Genomic DNA, 17,584 nt, shown 5'->3' on the forward strand with positions numbered 1-17,584 from the left:
GTATTAATTTTTTTGCAAATGATGTAAGTGCTTTTCTAGAACGAGGAGGAGGAAAAAAAAAAAGGTCAAAGATAAACAGGCAGCAAAATCCCAAGTCCAAAAGAGCAAAAGTTACATCGATAATACATGACAGTTCTAGTTTCTAATTTTCCTTTCTAAACATAATTTCCAACCATGCCAATGTCCTATAACGTAAGTTCAGACAATTCAGAAATGAAAGCTTAGCCATCAGCTGCAGCGAGAGAAAGCGAGTCGAAACTGACCTAACTGGTGGTTGTAGGCGTTCCTCCTTAGCACTTCGGCGTAGTCGTCCTCGTGCGGGTCGTAGGCAGCGCTGGAGGGCGCCGAGGGCGTTTGACTAGCATACTCGGGGGGTGGTTCAATCTGGTCGATGAGGTAGGTGGAAGCCGCGTGCTTGTGAGTCTGTTCCTGCAAGACGGAGAGAGAGAGAGAGGAAAAAAAAAATAGGGTTATTAAGGAATTAATGATCAGAGGATGTTTGATGTTACAAGCGCAAATGGTAAAATGCTCAGCCATGACCTGTCATATTCCTTAGCGAGTTTGTTTTCCTTGTCGGAAAGGCACTGGGGAAAAATCAACTTGGAGTGTTTCGTAGTTACGAAAAATTTTTAAATTAAAAAGAAAGTGTCGCGAGGATTTTAACGTGGAGTAATATATTCCCACGTTACCAGTCAAGAAGATGGCGATTAGAATATAAAATAACTTTAAAAGTATCTCATTTCGGTTGTCAGTGGGAGTTGTGTATGTAAAGCGAACCTTTGGTTGAAAGTTTCAATGAAAACTGTTTTATTATTACGATGTTTTTTTTATTATTTTACTATTATTATTGCGGTAATTTTTTTTTTTTTTTTTTTTTTAACTAAACTTCGGGAGTCTGGGTTTAAGATCAAGAACTTAATTTAATAATTTAAATTATCATTTAATTCTTTCGAGTAATTTCAAGCCCGTATATTCAGTTACCAGAGAAAATGTCAAGGAAAAAAATTGATAGGCGTTTAATATGATATCTTTTAATTCCAACCATCAGTGAACAAGTGTACGTTTACGAAGTGACAGCGTGATTTCAACACTACATTTCTTCTGTAATACCCGACCGAGATCCCAAAGGGTAAAATTGCCCTAAACGTACACTGCAATAAATTATACCGTGAAAAGAGAGGCCGATTACGTCGATTTATCACAGTCGCCTGTCCCTTAACTCATAAAGTTTTCAAGATTTATGAAGTGTACTAATAATACAATGGAATTACTTTTAGACCAATTGCGCTTACTATTGCAGTCAGATATAACTACCCCGAGCTAACATTCTTTAATCGATTCAAGGTGGTAAATTTCCTGCACCTATTACAAGTTTTCATACATACGCACGAGTTCCAGTCATAATTTGATTAGCATATATAGTGTACGTATGTGTGTGTAATATAAATATATATATATATATATATTATATATAATATATATATATATATATATATATATATATATATATCTCGTGATACTGTAACTTAATTTGGTTCAAAAAAAAATTAAGTTGTGGGGTTATTTTTAAACCTCTTCTAAACCTCCCCTTTTCTCTTGACAAGTGATTAATGACATAAAATTAGGTTTTAAACTAAAAAAAATATATATATATATATACATATATATTTTATACAATATTTTTTTCGGAAATCTCCCAATACGGGTATACTAATGTGATTCGACTACAAAATCCGATTAAGTAATGAGGCTGGCTTTATCCAGGGAGGGGGATTACAGATCGTCGGTGACATTATCTTTATTAAATTAAAATACTTGAACTGATCTCCTGCTTAACTAACAGAATGACCTAGTTCTGTTATTCGTCAAAAGTACATGATGGGCATCATTGCTGTCTGAAGTTACCTGTGGCGAGTGATTATATCTAGCGAAAATAACTTTAATTCACGAAAAAAAAAAAATCATTAGAAAATAAGTCATTACAAAACTATGCCTTTAGTCGTAATTTGAATTAAAATCTGGGGGGAAATATAAAGGTCTAAAACAATTTAACGCAAAAAAAGAAAAAATTAAATAAATAAATAAACTTCTGGGACTCCGTAAGTGGTCAAATATAATCGGTTATATTACTTTACTCCGTTTATTATGCATTGCTCCGTGTTGAGAGAGGAGAGAGAGAGAGAGAGAGAGAAGAGAGAGAGAGAGAGAGAGAGAGACTGAAAACGAAGGGACGAGGTTTAATCTCTTTGGTTCTCATCTTCACGAAGGTGATGTAGACGTTGGATCACCTACCCTTCCAAGACGTTTTTTCGTTTCAATTGTACAAACTTCATTTCGTCCGACTAACCTCGAACATTTCCCCAACACACTGTCCTTTCTCATTTTCCCTTAACCTTAACGTATATTTCTCGTTTTCGTGTCGTCCACATCTCAACAGATAGGGATTAACGTAACAATAATAGTTCTATCACGCATGCCCGCTTAAAGAAAGAGTGAGATTCGGGCTTTTCTGAGATATATAGGAGACGAAACAAAAGTACTCGAGAGACAATTCTGGAAACCTAAGGATTACCACGTCGAGGCCCTCCTGTTTTGATACCACAAGCACCCGTCTAGGTTTTATTTTTTTTTTCTTCGACTCTGGCGCCTTTTCTCTACACCAGCAGCGACCAACAACAGTCGTCTAACAAATAGGTATATAATTAATTGCTTACGCTAACAGAAGCACACTTGAATTTTTAGGGAACGCCCCCATCTGTCCATCCTCAGAGAGAGAGAGAGAGAGAGAGAGAGAGAGAGAGAGAGAGAGAGAGAGAGACTTTAAAACTTTTTTTTCCACTCAACAAATTACGGCATCATATAAGAATTACGACCTAAGGAACCGTTTTTGATTGAGGCAAAACCGTTAGGGTTCCTGGAGTTATATCATTTTCGAATCTTTCACCCCCTTTTTCCATAATGGGTGGAACAGCTACCCGACGTCTTTCTTAAATGTAGGATGTCATTCTCTCTTCTTTCTCCACACTCCTTGTTTTTTATTGATTTTTTTTTAAAGTTCGTATAAATGTGCACAACCTTCACAAAGATCTATAATTTTTTGTAGCTGACATTTTATTTCGGCCTTCGAAATGCAAACTCTTCTATTGACTGAAGCCCGTTACTTCCAAAAGCGGGGGAAAAATAGCTATTGGGTGATTCTATTTATTCCAATAAAAGAATTCTTCGTAATTCTATTGACTCCAATTACCGCCTTCAATAGCAAAGGATATAAAAAAGGTCACGAATTTCACTGCGTTTGCTGTGCCGAGTAACGAGGCAGCAGCCGAATTCAGCCCTCTTTATACGACTACCTATCCTATTCACTGCATAGGAAAGAAGGGGAGGAGGAGGAGGAGGAGGAGATGAAAGTTACTGTTTTCTCTTTCTTATTTCCTCTAAAAAAAGGCAGTCAATTTTACTGTCTCACCTTGGGCTGGATTTTTAAAACTGTATCAAGAATACCGGGAGGAAAGAAAAAGTATCTCCATTTGATTCCTAACTGGGTTCTTTTGAACGCAATCTCATTTCTGGCCTAAATGCGCCTCATTTCCATTTCGCTCGTGCACTGACTGGGCTTAGAAAAGGTTATTATTAACTGGGTTTATATCTCTTTCACCTGTATTTCAAATGGCGCATTTCATTACACACGGCCAGTTTAAGAAATTTCCGACTGCAGGCGACTGGGGCATTTTTCCCATCAGGCGCCCCACGGGCATCAATACACATTGGTGTCAAGAAATAAATCTTGACTTCCAATGTAGTTGGTTATTACTGGAAGATACCACAGAGATAATTCCACAGTTATCTAAACCGCGACTTTATTGGGGTATTCTTTGAGAATCTTAAAGTTGACCAAAAACCTTGACGGATTTTGCTATGCGTTTGGAATTGTCAGCCATAGTGAATATTCCTGGTGCTTGCATTTAAATTCCATAAAAAATTATTTCCTTTGATGTTCTAATAACCAATTTCTCTGCATCATTTCCAAATGGGAAAGATCCATTATAAATGTGAAATCAGCGCTGAATCGAAGGATACGTTACAGTTATATAAATATTTCTAATACAATAACTTCCTATTTTCGTGTAACCGAATGAAATAATGTAATTCCCATTGCGTAACTGAACTGAAGTTGTATTCAAAACATCTTAGCGGACATTTTCTTAGACTGAAAACCGATCTCGATAAGATTTTCGTAAAACTGAATTAAAACCAAAAGCAGCTTTTCTTAATAACGACGAAGGATGTTATGAAATTCAGGATAGATCTTATTCTTCCTCCCTTTCCAGGCTACCTTCTTTTCCAGCCTCTTACTCCCTCCTTCTCCCGCTCGTTCCGACATTCCCCTTTACCCCCCGTCCGTCCCACCCGTCCTACCCTCCCTCGCCTCTACTCCGACCACTACTCTCTCTCACTCGACCTCCTCTCTCGTCTCTCTCTCTCTCTCTCTCTCTCTCTTCAAACGCGACTCCAGGAGTAGCTAAGCCAATAGTTTCCAGCCGCAAGATTATTATGTAAGTCTGGAAACTGAATTTATTTCCTTTAATCCATATTCCCAATACTCAGTCCCCCGAAGCGAGTGGCCGATATTCAATCCACGCATTAATATTCCACTTCGCTGTAAATTCCGGTGAGGAAGTTTTTATTGCCCTATTCATGAGTGGTCTCGTCTATGCTTTAGTCCTGAATTTTTCGGTCTCTCTCTCTTAACTCTATCGCATTTCCCTTATACTTGAGAATTTAAGCCTTCCTTTCTCTCTCTCGTAACCATCTGGCACTCCTTTCTCTCTCGCTATATATATATAGTAACCATCTGAGACTCTCTCTCTCTCTCCATTTAGCTGTCTATCCTATCCTTAATTTCACTCCTTAAAAGTTGTGTCGTAATAATTTGTTTCCAATTTTCCTTTCCGTTGGCGGTACGTGACAGACGCCCGAAAAAGAGAAGCCCTCGATTGTTGGGTAGTTTCACAATGTCACAGTTTCTCTACACTATACATCTATCAATATCTAATTCACTAGCATTATCACATGCTTCAGTGTTTCACGAACGTGTTTATTATTCAGTTCAATTTGACACTATTTTTTCTCACATTAAATTACTCATTTGTGTATACCAAGATTTATTTTTTCTAACATATGGTATTGTTTAAACATGAAATATCAGATTCCACAGGACGGATCATGCTAAGACTCAAATGTCAAGGCTAACATTTTGCTATTTCTGAAAAATCTGTTCAAACTAACATTCGCAAATGTTAATTCGTCGACATATATTCCACGGTATAACACTTTCTCAAGGATCCGGAAGAAAATTTAGGTTCATGCGATCTGAAATATTTTCCTGTGGAAAAAATATTTAATATCATGATTAATTCCCTGATGCATGCGTTAGTAGTTTTTTAATAAGTGATTTTATCCTTTATTTAATTCCATGCTGACATGCAAACGCATATCATATTTGGGTCTGGAAAACGAAACCCACAGGGTTAGTGACTCTAACTTGTTTACTTGTAATTATTTACATAGTAATTTACTTAAAACAACTGTAGCCCTTTTTCAAGAGATGTGAAAGTGATCAAACTGGGTCAGAAAGACTACTGGGCCTTGATCCAGACTGATCACTTTCACATCTCTTGAGAAAGGACTACAGTTATGGCCTGAAAGTACTCGAGTTTTAAGTAAAATACTATGTAAATAATTACAAGTAAACAATTTACACTCCGTAACCTTGTGGGTTTCTTTTTCCATCTTCAGAAGACAACTGGAAGAAGTTTTAGTTCGGTTTATATTTGAGTCTGTTATCGATTTCATTTTATTTTCAAACAAATTAATCGACCGGTGTTCATTTCCTTTTTCCATTAAACCGCAATTTTTAAAATTGGAGATAATCGGTATATTTACATCATTTACAGAGCGTCCGCGACCTTTATATATTGCTAACATCAAGCTTTTCCACAATTGTGATCAATCATAGCTTAAAAAATTGTTAAACGTGTTACATCACCCTTGTGCTGACATCATTTAATAAAAATTTTCAAAGACATTTTTCCTGTGCAAGTGGCGCCGAAATCACCAATATATTTTTTTCTAGGATACTTTTAAAGGTATGATTTTTCACAATCAGTGGAGGATATAATGCTCTCCCCTTTATTCTGCTACTGTGTGATTGTAAACGATAGTATGATTATATCCTTTCTATATGGGGAAGGTAATAATTATAGCTGATATATCCAGGATTTTCATTGGAGTCGTACAAATTCTGTGTATCATATTTGTTTTCTCTCCTTTTCCTACAACTGATTCAGATCTTTTTTTGCTCAATACATTCTTTCATTTAACTGCTCCATTATTTCTGATCTTCTCTCGAGTTATGAGGATTGCCTTTCCCCCCCCCCCCCCCCCCCCCCCCCCCCCCCCCCCTCCCCCCCCCCCCCCCCCCCCCCCCCCCCCCCCCCCCACCCCCCCCCCCACCCCCCCCCCCCCCCCCAATTTCATTACATTAAGCTAGATTCCACCCTACTATTTCGTCGATCGTCTTGCTTTCTCTATTAAGTTGGTTCAAACACCCATTCTTTTATCATCACGGAAACTTTCTTTGTCCATCCATTTTTTCCTCTATCTTTATTGCTCTCTTACATCCCACCCACTCGAGAAGAAAATCCTTCACTGTCAATGCCAGGAACATCTATTCAATCCATATGCCAAGTCCACATTCGGAACTTTTCCTGAGCTACCAATCCCCCCTCCCTCCCTCCCTCCCTCGCTCCCTCCCCCCTCCCACTCTCTGGGACCCCTTGTAAGCCACCTGAGCTTGAATCGTACTAGTTGAACCCACAACAAGATTATTCGAGCCTCCAGCTGAGAAAATACAGCTAGGACTCTTTCCGTTTTCTTTTTCTATTTAGCTTCCATGAGACTCCAGGTTTCCCTTCCTCTCTGCTTCCTTTCTTTTTCTACAGCAACGTTCAGTTAAACAGAACTGACGAACAGGGAGAGGGACACGTAACGGTAACAAGATGATGCTGAAAGGACGGGCTGGATGGAAGCTTTCTATATTCAATTTAAAACGGAGTTTTTATCATCTCACACACTTGTTTACGTATTACGTGTGAAAATGCCCTTTGTTCGCTACTTTCAATACCTGCAACACGACCAACACGGTATTCTTTAGTTTAAGTCGGCTCTAACTAGTCCTAAACCAGTGTAGATATAGAGTAATTCTTGACTGGAAGGCCAGTATGATGACCAACCCAACAGCAATAAATTTTATAAAGACCAAATGGAATCCAATGCAGTGAAAGACGAACGAAAGTTCAGCCAGGAGAAGGACTGATCCGCCTCATGAAAAAATATGTTAGATAGCATAGGCATCAAGGAAAGATTATATTTCTATCAGCTGTCGAGATTTATGTATCAACGTAGCATGATGATGTGCTTGGCGAAATATGGCTTCATGTCAGCTCCACTTCAGCGCAAGGTTGTCAAGCATCAACGCATACCAATACAACGCTGTGCGCGTGCACATACTAGTGTACATACGTGTGTGATTAGGTATTCCAGATTTTACTCATTATTAAATGTGCAAATTCATTCAACTGGCAGTAAAGGCAGAATTAGTCACTCTTCAAAAATGAAATCGAAAAACTGTGAATTCTTAGCAAACATAAAAATAAAACCATTTAAAGAAGCATCAAACTACAAGTAGGTTTTGTGAGCCAACAAGTACAACAAAATGCAGCAGTTTAATGATTTTATCTGAAGCATCAAATAAAAGAACAACCCACACAATTCCCGCCTAGGTCTTCAAAATCCACCCACACTTACATAACCGCCGAGGAGGTCATACTGGTCATACAACATTAACTGGCTAGAGATGACCTGAGGTGGATGTTTTTGACAATGGCATAAGTGACCTTTGGAATAGAAGTGGGACGCACCCTGCAGAAGAAAAGTAACATAGAAGACAAAGATGTTATATACACAGATTTATAGATAAAACAAGAAACACAAAAGAAATAAGATGGTACATTACATAGATAAATGAGAAAGCAGAAAAATGCAGTTTGATGGATAAGATTTCCCCTCACAGACATTGCTGGGAAAACAGTTCTTTCTTAGCTGGAAACTTTATTTTCCATTTTATTTGACTCATAATAATAAGAGAAGACGAAACAGTTTATATAAACATAGCGTTGAAACCAACAGTTTTCACTGCAGTTTTGATTGGATAACAACAACAAAAAATTGAAAAATAAAAGGCCTGGAAGGCGACATAGTATTTGCAAACTCTAACATGAGCAAACTGGGAAAATCAAAATGAACTCGATGCCAGACCTGATACTGTCAGATCCCAGATGGTATTTAGCCCAGCTCGCCCAGGCCTTTGTGTAGTATACACAACGCAATCTCCGTTCAACACTTGACATTTGAAAGCAATTACGTGATCTGCAAACAGGTTGAATTTAATATATAAAATCGACAGCAAGTTCTGAAGCCGCTTCTCGTCTGAGGAGACTGTTTTGAAAGGGGAAAGCGATTCGGTAGTTTTAACACTATTTGTTTTTGTGCTAAGGAATATTCCAAGTAGTAAATAAAGTGATTCCTGTACAAAGCGGGGATAAATTCATCACTTCACGAGAGATTAAAGGTATGCTGGTACAAGAAGGCTGGCAAATGCTATGCAAAAATGATTGCATAGTGCCACGATAGTTCGACGTTATATAATTCCACGTATTTTGATTTTTTTTTACTGAATTCTTATATAAATTCACGCCTTTTGATTTTTTACTGAATTTCTCTCTCTCTCTCTCTCTCTCTCTCTCTCTCTCTCTCTCTATATATATAATAATTATATAAATTATATATATATATATATATAATATATAGTATATATATAATATATATATACATTATATATATATATCATTATATCTATATATAACATATATATATTATATAATATATTAATATATGCAATATTATATATATATGCAATTCATTATATTATACAATTCATATATATGTATATATACATATATCTATAATATGTGTATATATGTTGTAGTTAGGTATATATATATATATATATATATATATATATTATATATATATATATAATTCTATATAGATATATATATTATATATATATGGCGAAACGATATAGATTTATATATATCATATATTTCGATTTATAGATTTATATATATAGCTATATATATCGATATAGATTTATATATATATCTATCTATATATTCGATATAGATTTTATATATATATCTATAGATTTATATATATATCTATATATATCGATATAGATATATATATATATATATATCGATAGAGATATATATATATCTTATATATATATAGATATCATATATATCGAATAGATATATCCTTATACTATACGTATAGATATATATATCGATATATATCGATATAGTATAATATCTATATATATCGATATAGATATATATATCTCTATATATCGTATATATATCATATATATATATATATCATATAGATGATCGAGATAGCTTAATATATAGCGATAGACGATAGGGAGAAAGTATAGATATAGATATATAGATATACAGATAGATATGCTATATAGGATAGATATATAAAGGATATATAGATAGATAGAGAGAGTATATACAGATATAGATATAGAGTAGATATATTATACAGATATATCAGATATACATATATATATTACATATACATAGATACTATAGAGATACATATATATAGACCATATATAAGATAAATATATATACAGTTATAGTAATACATATATATAACAGTCCATGAGTACATATATAATGTATACATATATAATATATGATATCATATATATACATATATATTATACATATATATATATGTGTATATATATAATATACATATATATACAATATATATATATAAATATCTATATATATCAATATTACAATATATATATATATGTATATACACATATATATATATAGATATATATACATATATATATATATATATATATACATATATATATACATATACTATATATATATATATATATCTATATATATATATATATATATATAATATATATATATATATAGTACATATATATATATATAGAGATATATATATACATATATATATATACATAGATATGCATATATATACATATATATGTATATATATATATATATATATAGATTATATATATATCGATATAGATATATATATATATATATATCAGAATCGATATAGATATATATATATATATATCGATATGATATATATATCTATATATCGATATAGATATATACTCTATATATATCGATATAGATATATACTATATATTCGATATAGATATATCTATATATATCGATATAGTATGTCTATATATATATCGATATGATATATATCTATATATAATATATAGATATAGATATATATATCGTTAGATATATATGTATCATATATAGATATATATCAATATATACGATATAGATATATATCTATAGATATATCGATATAGATATATAATCTATATAATCGATATAATATTATATATCGATATATCTGATATAGATATATATATATATCGATATAGATATATATATCTATATATCATATAGATATATATCTATATATCGATATAGATATATATATCTCTATATCGATATAGATATCTATATATATATCGATATGGATATATATCTATATATTATCGATATTGATTATATTCTCTAATATATCGATATGGATATATATCCTATATATACGATAAGTGGATAATGTATCTAATCTATATATAACGTACGTAAAATAATATAATAGTATATATATTATATATAGTTATAGTTACCTTATATAAACTATATAGAATATTAGAATAAATAATATACACACACACACACACATATATATTATATATAATATATATATATATATATATATATATATCTATATATATAATACTGTATATATCTAACTTCATAATCTATAATATTCTCTCTTTTCACTCCCTGAGATTTAACAGCGATTACGCTTGTTAATCCTATTTGCGAAGAATCTTACACGTAATCCTCGCGTCGCCAGAACAGATTCTACACAATTCAGGCGAAGATAAATTAACGAGGGCAAAAAAGACAAATAAAAACAAAAACAAGGAAAGGGAGGTACGTACTACCTCAAAGGGCTCAGGACCACTCTCCAAATCCCCAAAACCCCCACCTTCCCCCACCCTGACCCCCACCCCTCGGGAAAACTGAGAATAACTCCCGTAGGCTATTTTCCAACACACTCATTGATTTTCACAACCCGTTTTGAACAAGGTAAAGGGAGAGATACTAAAGCACTGTCTGTAATTTTGGGGTTATTGTCTTTAATGATGCTTTCTAGCACGTTACTGTTTTTTCCTTGCCAATCTCTTAGTTACAATATTCCTCCCCCTCTACCCTATTATTACCTTATGTTACCTAACCTGACCATTCGGGTATGAACAGAATACTAACTATTCCGCTATAAGTCGCCGGTAAATACCTTCCAAGAAATGAACCATTCCTATGGGTTTCATATTTATATTCTTTTAAAAAGATTCTTGAACTGTATAAGAAATCCCTTAGGTTCCAATTTCCCCTCTGAAACAAAAAATGAACCATATTTATCTCGAACACTACGCCATTGTTTGCGGGGGATGTATATAATGACGTTTTAATACGAACACTATATTCCCAATTGGTATGCTCTCACATTATTGACTACAAATACCTGAAAATGAAAGTTGACAGTAAAAAGGCTAGAAAGGTGTATACCAAGGGGGGGGGGGGGGGGGGGGGGCGGGGGGGGGGGGGGGGGGGGGGACTTCGCAGTTGCACTATGAATCAATTGTTAGGAGAGGGTGAAGAGTAAGATGGAAGAGAGAATATGAACTGAGGTATAGTAATAGGAACTAAAGGGGTTGCAGCTACTCGCCGAAGGGACGCTGCATAGAGCCTCAAGTGATGCCTAAAGTGCATCGTATGAGGTGCTCCGACGGCACTGCCCCCCCCTACGGAACACCTCCTCAGAGTCATTTGATGAAACAAAGTAGACTATGAAAACGCACCGGATTCTCATCACTTATTGATAAGTTTTCTTTAATCTTTTAAACTTACCTCGTAGTCTACTACAGAATCGTCCTGAGCGTAAGATTCTCTGCTTTTCTCTGATATCGAGGAAAGGGTCTCGCCAGCCATAGTGTCGTTGTAAGAGGAAGGGGCGTACATTGTGTTGGTGGTGCTCTTACTGCTTGCTTGGTCACTGCCATCTGGAAGTTCAGAAGACGAGGCGATGAATTGTCAGTCGGAAAAATACGTAGAGTTGCCGTGTTAGATTTACGACTCAAGGGATTATTTTAAACAGCTATTCAATTATTAAAATTAACCTGTTAGATTTATTAGGAATGTGTTCCACTGACGTTCTATTTCTTTTTTTTAAACAGGATCCTTTTCAAAATGTTTTTATAGCATGAAACTATCTAAAAAAATGACTGCATGAATGTACACACACAAATTAATTATCTCGGGTAAGATAAAGGATTAAAGCACAAACATCAAAATTAATACATGTTAATCGAAAAAAATACTAAAAATATTAAATAAATACCTTCATACTTCTTGTATTATAAAGTACTGGAGAGTGAATACCACTCTCTAAACATACACATTTTTACAGTAGACTCTGAGACTTTACTGATGAATTTCTATAACCATATTCAAGAAAAAGAAGAGTTACGGAATATACCAGTGGCAAAAGGCGACAACATGGGGACCTCACCAAAGGAAAGTGAGATCACAGAAATATCGACATTATTTCCAATACCTCCCGAATGGAATCTCTGCCTTTGAGCAGTTCGCAAACGTACTAAGAAACACTGCTTACGAACATTGTACGAAGATGTAGAAAGAGGATATAGTACATATATATACGTTGCAGTGCAGAACTACAAGAACCTCCTCCCATTCCAAACACCTCGGCCATTTTCAAAGTGTCTTATTTTGTTTCAAAAATATTTTGACCTCCCAGCGGGAGGCGAGAGAGTGAAACAACACAAGAGCACATAAACGGGGACGGCAAATGGAAGAGGGAGTGGGAAAAACGGAAGAATATCAGTAATGGATCTTTCACTTCCATCAATCGAGCCATAGTTTCTGGGAGAAGGCGGTGTTAATTAAACTGTCAGCGATACCCTTGAGACGTCATGCACATGGAAAAGGTATAAATGCAGGAAGAAACTGTCTGTTCCTCGGCAGGGTAAAGTGAGTCTTTATGCCGTCATTTATCTTCGTGGGTTTTAATTTCGGTATTTTTCCCCTCTGAAGGAGGAGAGGAGAGGAGGAGGAGGAGGAGGAGGAGGAGGAGAGGAGCGGGGAGGAGGAGGAGGAGGAGGAGGAGGAGGAGGAGGAGGAGGAGGAGGAGGAGGAGGAGGAGGAGAGATGAGGAAGCAGCATCCTACCATCTTCTTTTCTCTTGCCCCTTTTTCTGCGAATGAGGCAGATAACGAGGGCGATGTTCATAATGACAATAATGGCTCCCACGATGGCTACAGTAATAATAATCAGCTTCAGAAGATCTCCTCGGCCATCTAAAACTTGGTTCCTAATGAGTTCCCGGTCGCTGTAGATGGGCTGACCTGCAACAAGATTGAAAGAAAACGGGACGTTGTGGTTAAGACAGAAAACGGCTTCCGTGACATGAAAAAAAACAATGACTTACCCTGAGACGGCGATATCGACAAGGGCTTCGGCAACGTCGAAGCCGAGACAGACGGTGGGGGTGTTTTCTTGGTCGGGGGAGAGGCCCTCTTGTTTCTGCGGCGCCTAACAATACAAACAATTGCAGAGACGTTCAGTGCAAGCAGTGCAATTGCAACGAGAACTATGATGACGACCCAAAGGCCGGGTAACTTTGAGGGATCCTTGCCCACTTGTGTAGTAGGGCCGGGGGTTGGAGGAGCCTCGCCTGACGTGGGAAAGGAAAGAAGAAAAGACTACGTCACAAACGGGAGCATGCACAGACCTTGCACATATTGAGTCAGTGAAGTAACGACTGCATATATGAAATAACTGTAACTTCGCTTAAATTACAAGATGCATTATCAATGCCTTAGGAAAAAAATGTTTATGTATTGCTTCATATTAATGTATCCCCGTTAAAGCTGCAAAATTTAGGCCCTATGGTGGTATGTAACTTATTATTTCACTCGACTACCGCACCCTAGACGTCCGTGTTATGAATCACCGGAGAAAAAACAGCAAAACTAATTTGGTCTTGCCTAGAACCTAATTTCGAAAGGGTTTGTTCTTTCACTGACCTGCTAACCTATTTATCCCTGCCTTCCCTTCAAATCCTGCACCCTTCCTGACGGGGGGAAAAATACGCTAATACAAATGATTTTATGCTCATCATTGGCAATGGTATAACTCAAGTTTAGCAATCAACTTGCATTCGGATGTTGTAGCCAAGTTCTAGTGATGCTTTTATAACTTGTATTTATTGAGCAAAGAGTTGGGAAACGAGAGAGAGAGAGAGAGAGAGAGAGAGAGAGAGAGAGAGAGAGAGAGAGAGAGAGAGAGCTCAAGGAAGGGGTAGGTGTACCAGAAGGGAAATTTACTGTTGTTGTTTATCCGAGAGTCCAACGCAAGGGTGATACAATCGAAGAGCTTTCTCTCTTGAAGACGCCATCAGCACAATCGTCCTCATCCTCCTACGAACTGTTAAATCCTCGTAACACTCTCGTCTTATTTCCCTTGTCCTCTAACCCCCCTCCCCCCTTTTTCAGAGACTCCACCCAAATACGCAAGTCCCAAATGAAATCGCCCTCTTCCATCCCTCAGAGTAATTCAGCTTTTCTTCTTAAGTCTAGAAAATCACCTCGGGACTGCTTTCGGCCTCTCCCAGAGAAGGCCAGCCAGCTTTCTTTCGTGAATGCTTTTATTATTTTCTTTATGAAAAGGAAGCAAGTAAATGGCAAGCCATTTGGATATGCACAGACTTGCATAAGGCTATGAGATTTTCTTTTTTCACATTAAGAATTCGATGAAAAGAATGTTTTGTATTTCCTATAGAGGAACGGTACGTAAAAAAAGAGAATTAAACTGTCACAACAGATCTCATTCACAAGTTAAATCTCAGTCTCTCACTTATTTACAGAGATTAGTTTTGCTGTCCTTGTGGAGGTAAATAATCAAATGTTCCTTCATTATCACGTCATTTTGAAGATTATACTGTAACATCAAGTTATTTTGATCTCCGTTCAAATACAATAGAAAAAAGGCTAAAATGTATGGCAATCAAAATTTTGTTTGGGTGAACTATACAGTGTCACCTTGATATAATATGTAAATCTATTTTTCCGGTCTGGCGCAATTTCTGTATTGGTTACTCAATACAAGTTTTTCAAAGAACGAATCGTAACCGACTTCGATACAAAATCCCTAAATTTTGTTCGGCAGCTGTCGCGAAGAAATGTTGACGAGCAACTTCCTCTGCATAAATAAGTATTAAATGAAGCTTATCAATCTATTTATTAATTTATTTTTTCTTTTTCAATAAGTGAGATCTCTTCTTTCTGCATTTTCCTTTACCACCTTCTTCTTCCTAATGAACACCATATTCTTTGGAATCTTGAATCTCACGTCAGTGGCTCCTTTGGTTGGCTTGTTCCATATGAATAGGGTTCATCTTTTGGGTAATAATAATAATCCGTTTGCTAAAACTGGTATCGAAAACAACTAATTTAAGTAATGCCGAGTATGTATTTTTTTAAGATTCAAGATTTTTTTCGGACAAACTTTCTACTGTCATACTTGCCAAAAAACATAAGCAAGAGACTATAGCTAATTAATTTATTATTAACGTAATTATCAATATTCTTTCGTAATGTTTTACCTTCAATTATCGATATTCTCTCGTAATTTTTTAACTAATGCAAAGTTACGTTAATAAATCGACCCGTCCCATTTCCCCCCAAAAAAACAAAATAGAGGGAGCCCACCCTTTAAAATTAGGGACAAAACAGCACCACAACTAAGGGGGGGGGGGGGGGGCGAAAAGGGGGAAAATTTTATCGAAGAAGGACGGTGGAGGGTCGGAATGGAGGGTAAAGGGAAAAGCTCGCCGAGGGACCGCAACCAAATTAGGTTTTCAGAATTTTCCGAGGGTCATTCTTCTTACTTAGTGCCACCACCAGAGGAAGAAGTAGTCGCAGTGCCACTGTGGCACTCGGGACATTCGTATGTCTTTCTGGCAACTGTCACTCCGCCACTTAATGTCACTTAAGTAGAATTATAATGCGGGGTAGGGAAAGTAAGGGGGCTTGAAAAAGAGAGATTACTTCAAAATATCTGGTGGCTTGAAAGAGATTACTTCAAAATATCCGAGGGTTTTTTTTTTCCTCGTTTTGTTTGTGCATGTTTTTGTTTTACTTTGGCTGTTAGCAATGTCAAGACGTTGCTCTTGCACTGTGATACCATGGGCCACCGACGAGTCTCTTATAAAAATCATTGTTTTATTATCTTTCCATTTGACATGGAGCAGTTACTACTCTGATTCGAAATTATTATTTCCAAAAACGAGTAAACCAAATTAATAATTATTAAGTTTATCTAAGTACGAAGACAGTTTTTAATATGTAATGGCTCATTTAATGCAAACACGTTTTTTTATATTTGATTTATTCAAAAGGATTAATAAATTAAGCAAGAATTTTTGCTGTCGTAAACTACGCAGTTTAGTTTTATTTTATTAATTAATTAATTAATTTATTTATTATTTTTTGCTCATCCGTAAACCGATAATGAATACTATCAGCCTTAAATTTAGTTATTAATTTACTACCGATTAAAAGAGGAGTATACACAGAATCACATTATGAATAAAGTTTTGGTACCAGTGCCATTTTAGACCCAAAATAATGGCCACAGGCATTAATTAAGGCAAATACAAGAATAATTGTATTCGCCAATAATTACAATAGAATTATGTTGCTCTAAAATCCTGCATAATTTGGAGATGACTGAAAAACTCTCGAAAGCTAATCAGCGTTATCAAATTAATACATTGACTTCCGTCGCATTCTTTTCATCTTTCACGCAAAATGAAGTATCCAATTAAATCGGCACGTTGCATCGCCACTACTCCACAATAATAAATTATAATAAAACATTTTGTGTATTCTATTATGCGGTTTTGGGTTACGACGATAGAGAGTCTCTCTGGTGTGGTTTTGGGTCACGACGTATTTTCTCTCATGTGGTTTTGGGTTACTCTCTTATTTGGTTTGGGTTACGACGATAGTCTCTCATATGTGGTTCTGGTTTATGACGTTAGCCTCTTCTTATGTGGTTTTGGGTTACGACAATATTCTCTCATATGTGGTTCTGGTTTATGACGATAGCCTCTTCTTATGTGGTTTTGGGTTACGACAATATTCTCTCATATGTGGTTCTGGTTTATGACGATAGCCTCTTCTTATGTGGTTTTAGGTTACGACAATATTCTCTCA

General features: G+C 35.8%; 1 protein-coding gene across 1 annotated transcript in view; it reads right to left on the reverse strand.

Annotated features, from left to right (window-relative positions):
• The window catches only part of LOC135212176 (nephrin-like), a gene marked incomplete in the record, with an annotated part of 432,889 nt that overhangs the window by 4,611 nt on the left and 410,694 nt on the right, over positions 1–17,584 (reverse strand). Inside the window, 5 exon segments of the mRNA XM_064245617.1 lie at positions 264–429; positions 7,867–7,980; positions 12,195–12,346; positions 13,535–13,711; positions 13,795–14,040. Of these exon segments, the coding sequence (XP_064101687.1) occupies positions 264–429; positions 7,867–7,980; positions 12,195–12,346; positions 13,535–13,711; positions 13,795–14,040 (855 nt within the window).

The sequence above is a fragment of the Macrobrachium nipponense genome, chromosome 19 (assembly GCF_015104395.2).
Source record: "Macrobrachium nipponense isolate FS-2020 chromosome 19, ASM1510439v2, whole genome shotgun sequence".
Taxonomy (NCBI): Eukaryota; Metazoa; Arthropoda; class Malacostraca; order Decapoda; family Palaemonidae; genus Macrobrachium; species Macrobrachium nipponense.